The sequence below is a fragment of the Primulina tabacum genome, chromosome 9 (genome assembly GCF_025594145.1).
Source record: "Primulina tabacum isolate GXHZ01 chromosome 9, ASM2559414v2, whole genome shotgun sequence".
Taxonomy (NCBI): Eukaryota; Viridiplantae; Streptophyta; class Magnoliopsida; order Lamiales; family Gesneriaceae; genus Primulina; species Primulina tabacum.
The window spans coordinates 24376575-24384916 of record NC_134558.1 but is presented as its reverse complement, the minus strand read 5'-3'; the positions used below and the strand labels follow the sequence as shown (position 1 = coordinate 24384916).

Sequence of the window (8342 nt, the reverse complement as noted above, 5' to 3'; positions counted from 1 at the left end):
CCAAGTCTCCCTCTTTTTTTTGAATTTTGAATGGTTGTTTGATATCAAGTCTATGTTGGGTGTTTCTAGAATGGTGATGGCCGATTTTTACATGCTAGACTAGGATAGGATAATGTTAATTAGATCATTAAATGGTGCTAGAAAGATCAAAGAATTATCTTCCTAATTAAATACAAGAAAGGGTCAAAGGTGGCAAGGCAAATGAATTGTTTAATAGTCTAAGGGGGTGGCCGAAATTCACTAAATAAAAGGAAGGGAAAAATAATTATCTAGTGAATTAATAACCCTTAAAACTTTACTAATCCTTTAATTAATTTGGTGAGCTAACCCCTTAATTATGCAACTTAAATGAGCTTATTTCTTAATCACCTCAAATAATTAAATTAAATCCTCAAACCTCCCTTTCTAACTTAAATGAACTTACTTGCTAGCTAAATTAACTTCTGAAATATTTTCTGGATCTTAAATTCTATCTCAAAACTCCAACTCCAGTCCGGCCTCACTGAAATAACTGAAATGCTAAAAATCAAACTACTGAACTGAAATAATAAAATAATTAACTTCAAAGAAATGCATTCATGCAATGAAGTCAATTAAATTTAAAAATCTAGAATTATGCATGGCTTATACGTAGACTGATTTACGGGTTCTACAATTACAACTGAACGATTGATGCAGTCAGAAGCTCAATAGCCTATTCAGGCTACTCCTCTAAGAGCCATACTAACTGAATCATCAACTGAGGTTCAGTTACCTCTGTTTTCTGATCAGTCAAAGAAGAAGAAGAAGATCACCAAATCTGGTGATAAGAAGAAATTGACTGGAGTCAAGGCTCCATTCATCACTATTTCTGGCTTCACCACTCTACCACTTGCCAGACCCAAAGGGATAATGATCACAGAAAGAATTGATGCAACCACATCAGGACTGAGTATCCCTCATGTCCTGACTGATCCCAAAGGCAAGGGCAAGATAAAAGAAGAGCTCAGGCCAACCAACACAGTACAGACTCACATTGATCTTATCTCGAAAGAGATCAATGAATTCTTTACGACTAAGCTAAAAGTTTACAAGGAATGGGTCTGATTCAAATTGAAGTTTTTTCCAAGCAAATTCAGAAGAAATTAGTTCTGAAGAAATTTGTTGACCTAGAGAATGTTGTTCTGAAAGTGGTCAAAGTTGCTTTGGTTGTACAGGCTTTGCAGCGCGAGAAGTATTTTTTTTATCAACTACGATCCAAGAAGTTATCGAAAATGGTTGATCAATTACGCTTGAATTATGATCCTACCAGCCCAACTGCCTACTATGACAGAGGTGTTTATACCCAGCTGGAAATGGATCTTATCTCATTGCAGAGGGAGATTAAACAATGGGAAATGGATCAAGAACTGATCATTCAAGCAGGTTCCTCATATCTTTCATCAGATGAGCCAACTGACAAATCAGATCAACAAGAACCATCCAAGGACCCAGTTGCTAAATCTTTTCAGCAAGAAACTGTTCCTTCTTCAACGAATGTGCAACCATCATCTTCTGCTCCTCCATCCTCAACTGCAGAAATTACTTTTTATTCTTATGCTGAACTATCACTGGAAAATATTATTGAGGTTATTAAATCAGTATCCAGTGATATCCAGCTAAAAACTACAAGAGCAGTTGAAGAAATTCTTGCTACAGAAGAACCATCCGAACAGGCTATTTTTGAAACTGAAGAGCCAGTTTGGACAGCTGCCATGACTGAACAGGCAGTTTTTGAAGAAACCGAAGAGGCTCAGTCGCACTTTGTAAAAACTGAAGAAGTTCCAGCTGAATAACCAGTCGGAGTCTCAGCTGGTCAACCTACTGAAAACTTAGTTTCTGAATCAGCAGCACTACAAACTGAACAACCATCTATTGTTTCAGCTGATCCGCAAACTGAAGAGCCAACTAGTACGACTGATGACCCGAATCTTTCCTCTCCTCCACAGTTTCAACAAGAAGCCATACCAGAAGATGTCTCAGAAATGGTGACCTTTGAAATTGAAACATCTGACAGGGCTCTGGTTTTATTCAGTCAAGGAAACAGGGAGGAGATACCAGAAACTTCTGGAGCCAAGTCTCCTAGTATATCTATGGACACTGAACCCTTGTTCGAAGAAATCCAATCAATTTAGACCAACCTTACCAGTATGATGAATGCCATTTCTAACATTCATTCATCCCAGTTTGCGCTCAATTTGAAACTCAACTCTTCAAATAAGTTTACCACGAAAAAACTACAGTAGATTCAGAAAGAAGTGACATCTCTATTTCTTCATATGGAAGCAATTAAAAAGGACAGAGCGTCGGCTGGAGCTCATTTTCAGACTCAAGTCTTATTCGGAAGACGCCTTGACTTTATGGAAAGCACCTGTCTCCAAAATAATGGATTTATTGCAGGAAACTGTGCTAAATGCTGTCTCAAACGTCGCCTCGGATGTTCGCATATTATCTAAAAAGGTAGATGCGTTTGACAAAAAGGGGGAAGATGGAAAAGATAAAGATCAACAGTAGTAAACAACTATGTGATTAGTTAATGGTTGAAGCTTATGGCAGAATTTTGAAGCTTATTAGAAGTTTTTTTTTTTTAATTTACGAATCTGTACATTGGAAGAATCATTTTATCTACAAAAAGTTCAGCTGATCAGTTCTTATACTCCAAGTTTTGTCAAACACCAAAAAGGGGAAAATTGTTGGAAACTCAATTTCAGATGTTTGACAAATTGAATGCTTAAACAATTGAACTAACTGATCCAAATTATGCAAATTGACAGTCGCCTATAACTGAAGATTAAAGCGCAGATTATCGAAGGCAACTGAACCAACTAAACTGAACTTACGCAGACAACTGACTGATCAGTTGGAAATTGATCATCAGTTTCTATAATCAGTTGTGAGCTTATTAGCTATTGCTTAAACAGCTGATCTTTCAGCTGTAAACGTGAAGAAAAGGATGTTCAACCGACAACAGTACAAAGCAGACTTCAACTAACAGCAGGAACGCCGCATTTCAAAAATGCTACAGTGTACGACTGTCAGAAGAATGTTGACATGGCAAACAACGGATAGAAAGATTCAAATCATATTGAATGTTACCGTTGGAAGCGAAGCCTATAAGAAGAGGAGAAGAGCAGCTAAGAAAGATACTATTCCATTAACTAAGTTGTTACTCTGCTGAGATCTTTACAAAGCGTTCTATTTTTCAAAGCTCACACTTATATATACACTTATAGCATTCAAGGCTATATCTCGAGCTTATCAGCACAGACTGTTGTTATTGTTAGTTGTATTGAGTGATTTCAGTTTAGATTGAACACTGTAAATCGTGTTGTAACTAAGAGTTTCAGTTTGACATTGTTAAGTCCAAACTGAAGAGGGTCTGTACAAGTGTTTGTATCGACCAAAGTCTTATAGTGAATATCATATCTTTATGATAGAAGGGGTGACGTAGTAGTGATTGAAATATCCGAACATCCATAAAATCTTGTGTGCTCTTATCTCAGTTTTCATTCTATCTATCAGTCAGTTTATTTCCGCACTTTGTTGTTATCTGATTGATATCGACTGACAAAATTCCGAGTTTCAGTTTGTTACTAAACTGGCTCAATATTTGAAAAGGCTCTGAAAATCGTTAGTGTTTATTCAACTCACTTCTAAACATTCTTTCACCAGTTAACCGATCCTATCAATTTCACTAAGCAATATCATCAAAAATCACCATGCCTTGTTGATTTTCGAAGCAATAGCATTCGAAGTTTGAGCTCCTTTGGCCATTAAAGCTGATCAGAGAAGAACGGAAGTGGAGTCGATTATAGCTCTCTGATACCATTTTAGAAGCAAATATCTCGAGTTTGGAGAGAGAATCGATACATTTGTATCGATATATATGGAAAATGTGAAAAAATGTTCCAGTTACATACTTCACCGCCTAAATTCTATATATATGAGTGCAAGTTCAATAGTAAAGAAAGGAAATAAGGAAACACGACATGTAAAAACGTGTTCCCTTATCTATTCTATTACTCTTTTTAGTTATAATTCTAATTAAACCTTAATAGATTAATTAAAAAAATGTACCTCTATACAAAATTATCCTTACCAGATGTAATTTAAATGTAGTTTACACATGCTCGGGTTTACCGTATACATGGAAAATAATTTTTTTAGTTGACCAGCTTGTTCTATTGGGTTTGGGTTTTAGTCAACCAAATGTTTAATATTGATGTAGTAACTTTATTAATTTTTTATTTTTGTTTTGTTTTAAGTGCTATTTCATTTTAGTGATGACATAACATCGAAAAATATTGTCGTGTTTGTCGCGACATTAGCGATCATTAGGGATGTAATCGAGCCGAGCCGAGCCGAGCCGAGCCGAACTCTTGAATGTTTGAGCTTGGTTCGTTTATAATCGAGCCGAGCTCGAGCTTTATTTAACGAATATATGCATGGCTCACGAGCTTATTCAAGCTTTATCGAGCCTAAACAAGCTTAATTATACATTTAAATTTTCATAAAATTAATTAAAAAAAATTATATATTTAAAGAAAAATATATTATTCTTATTAAAATTTGTAAATTTATTATAATAAATAAATTTAATAGATTTTTCTATATATTTCATAAATAATATGCAAAATCAATAAATCAAATATCAAAACTACTATTTTTTCATCTAAAATATTACTCATAAACTTACCAACGAACATGTTCACGAAGCTAATGAGCCGAATACTGTAAAGCTTGAGTTTGGTTTGTTTATCTTAACGAGCCTCATTAAACGAGCTCAAACGAGCTTTTATCGAATCGAGCTTCGAATAGCTCACGAACGGTTTGGTTCGTTTACATACCTAGCGATCATAGTAGATCTCTTGTGAGGCGATCTCACGAATCTTTATCTGTGAGACGGGTCAACCCTACCGATATTCACAATAAAAAGTAATATTCTTAGCATAAAAAGTAAAAAAATTTCATGGATGACCCAAATAAGATATCTGTCTCACAAAATACGAACTGTGAGACCATCTCACATAAGTTTTTGCATAGCGATCAAGTCAAAATAACAAAAAATTAAAAGTTAATACAACTAGACCAAAGTTTGATGAGGTAATAAATTAAAACAAAAAATTTTAAACAAATTAGTGGAAAAAAAATTATTTCTCCCTCGTATAGATATATTAACCAAGTAATGATATATATTCTGAAGTTACCACACATATATGCAGATTTTGGCCATAGGATTGGAAGATCGTGAAAGCAAAAAAAACAGAAGCTTAATACATATATATAACATTAGATTGGTCCCCTGTCTGATTTAGGCCATACCCCGTTCATTTAATGTGTACCATTGCATGATAATCATTATGTTGAGACGCGCCGAATCCTCCACACTACTTTAAATATAGGATTTATTTATTTATTTGAAGGGGAAGAAAAAGAAAACTGAAAACTGGACGAATATAATATTCTGATATGAAACTTTGAAGCTACCAATTAATAGCATAAATATTGAAAAAAATTCATTCTTCAGCTGAGGGAAAAAATGGGTCTCGTAAGTTGGTTTCTGACCATGGCTGACATTTCTGGCATAGCGAGTAGGAAACTAAATAATACCAATACGTGCATACATTCAATGATTCATTCCCATTAATCCATAATTGAACAAAGGGATTAATAATGGTCAGTTAATGAGCATTCTTGCACATTCCCCAGCTGCACAGAAATTCTAAACAGATTGCATGGATTCACACCCAAGTGATTCCTCTATCAATTAATTCCCCAGTTTCACAGCATTTCCAAGAATATTAATCACTCACTCACAAAATCTATACTATTTCATCAAGTCCCATGAATTCAAAGAATATTAATCCTTCACCAAAAAACCATAGAAATTAGCTAGCTTGCTGCCAGAGACGACCATATCCAGAAAGAAAACCCTAACCCTAAATACTGAGGGCCATCCATCCTACTGAAAATGATCATTCATCCATTTCTACATGAACCCAAATGAAGTTGAAATCAGAATTATAAGAACAAACAGACCAATAATAGATAGAGATTAATATACAAAGGAACATTATAATTTTAAAATAAATTGTTCCTTCCATCAGTTAAAACTAGTGATTTTACATGATTATATAAAGAAGAAGAAAAAAAACAGAAATACAAAGAGAGAGTCTATATGTAACTATATGAAGTGGGTTCATATATAAAGAAAACCCCAAACTTCACATTCAATATATCAGTAAAATCAAGAAATAAAAACATACCAGTTAATTAACTAATAAAAACTAATTGAGGTAGCAAAATATTAATCAATGCAAGCCCTTGATTTGATTTGATCTACTCCTCCTTTGGCTCCTTTAGCATTTGAGATGGCACCATATCTTGAAGCAGACCATGGTCTCTAGCCAAAGAAGAGGAAGAGGGGCAAAAGGGTCTTTCTTGAATCATAGGAGCAAGAGGTAATGAATGATTAGTACTACTGCTAGTGGTGAAGCTTATAGGTAATGTTAATGGTGACAAGTTACAGAAATAGGGTTGTGTTTGATGATGTTCCTGCGGCTGATGGCGATAGTTGTGAAACATTCGTGGTGTGATGAAATTGGATACGGAGGCAGCGCCACCGATTCCGCCTCCACCGACACCGCCAAGAGCGGTTGTTTCCGGAAGAATCCCGAAGCTGCCACGGGGCGTCATGGGGCAGGGATGTATGTGTGTACCTTCGTATGTTGTGACCACAATGGATGGATCCTCGGACGATCTTTCGACTCTTTTTTTCACCCCGCAAGATGTACTGGTGCAGCGGTAGTAGCTCCTACATTTAATTTGCATACAAAATGATCGAATTAATTTTAATGGTTTACCAAGATTTTGTTGCGATCATTAAATATACACGAAGCGTATCACTTTATTGTTTCCCCATGTGTTTGAATATATACCTTGGAAAAGGGCTATTTTTCACAGCTTTCTGACCATACTTTCTCCATCTATAACCATCATCCAAGTGATCTATATCACTCTTCGTCATGAACGCAAATCTCGGTTCTCTTGGCCTTTTTTGGTTCTTTTTGAGTTTCAATCTACAGTGGGAGAATAAAAAAATACAATAAAATAAATAAATATACCATCTTTTCTTGACTAAACAATAATTTATTGCAAAAAGAAAGGAGACAAAACAAAAAAATTATTGAGGGATCAAATCACTCAATCTTTTCACACGAAACGGATCGTGTATGTATAATAAAATTAAAGTAAGAAACCCCATTAGCCACAAAGATCTCCCCACATCTTTTCAGGGATTTTTACGAGAACATAATGATGGTGCAATCTGAATTTAGGTCGGAGGAAAATTATTCAGCCCGTCTTCCTTCTTGTTATGTAAAGAAAAAAACAGCTTACTGTTTCTTAATCTTATCTTGATCTTGTTGGTGCTCTCGATCTTCTTCTTCAACAGATTCAGCCCTTTTCGAATCATCATTCGCCGGTGCTGCCTCAGTTGAAGACGAGGATATCGAAGACGAATTCGGCGTAGCCGGAGTGTTGACCACCTCGGAATATTCCAGCAGCGGCGCCTGCGACGGTGGTAGCTGCGAAGCAGACTGCATCGGGATCAAAGAAGGGGCCTGAATACTCTGAAGCATCAAATCATCAAACATGTAAGAAGGGTTGCTAAAATCTTGGAAGCTGGCGAAGTCTATGAACCCCAGAGAGCTTTTCTGATGATGAACAGCGGATATATCGAACAAGGCGCTGTTTGGCAGAGAAAAGCTCGCCTCGGGAATCATGGCGGAATGATCCGGAAATGCTGCTTTTTGGAGCGAATCGTCTGCTTTGATTTCAGGCTCTTCCTTCTTCTCTTCCATTGATTCTGGTTAGAAGCATGGATTCTTCTTTTGGTGGAGAGAAAGAGAGAGAGATTGTGTTTTTTTTTTTGTTTTTTTGGGTTTTCCAGTGTGAAGAGAGACTTTCTCAAGGTTCCTTCTTTTTAGACAGCAAGTTGGACCCGCGAAGGTTTTTTGTTCTCTTGTACTCTCTTTATTTTTTTGGTTTTTTTTTCCTTTTTTTTTTATATAATATATGGTTATTATTATTTTAGTGGACTTTTACGAAAAACCCATAAATATAATTTATCGAGTGTTAGAATCTATAATATATACTTGAATTAAGACTTTAATTCCGTAGACACAGATTAGGTCTAATCACATGTTAGAATTTTAAACTCTAATATTTTTTAATATTTTAAATTAATCTACCCGGACTAATATCAAATTTATCCAAAATTATACAAAAAATTTACATATAAATTTTTAAAAAAAATTTTGGAC

At 35.4% G+C, this 8342-nt stretch overlaps 1 protein-coding gene across 1 annotated transcript; it reads right to left on the bottom strand.

Moving 5' to 3' along the window:
• Positions 1-6073: 6073 nt before the first annotated feature.
• LOC142555014 (WRKY transcription factor 71-like) lies at positions 6074-8042 on the bottom strand. Its single transcript, XM_075665645.1, has 3 exons — positions 7417-8042; positions 6957-7097; positions 6074-6832 (listed from the first exon to the last, which is right to left on the bottom strand). Exons 1-3 carry the CDS (start codon positions 7878-7880, stop codon positions 6358-6360), a joined length of 1080 nt encoding a protein of 359 aa, XP_075521760.1. The 5' UTR covers positions 7881-8042; the 3' UTR covers positions 6074-6357.
• Positions 8043-8342: the final 300 nt, after the last annotated feature.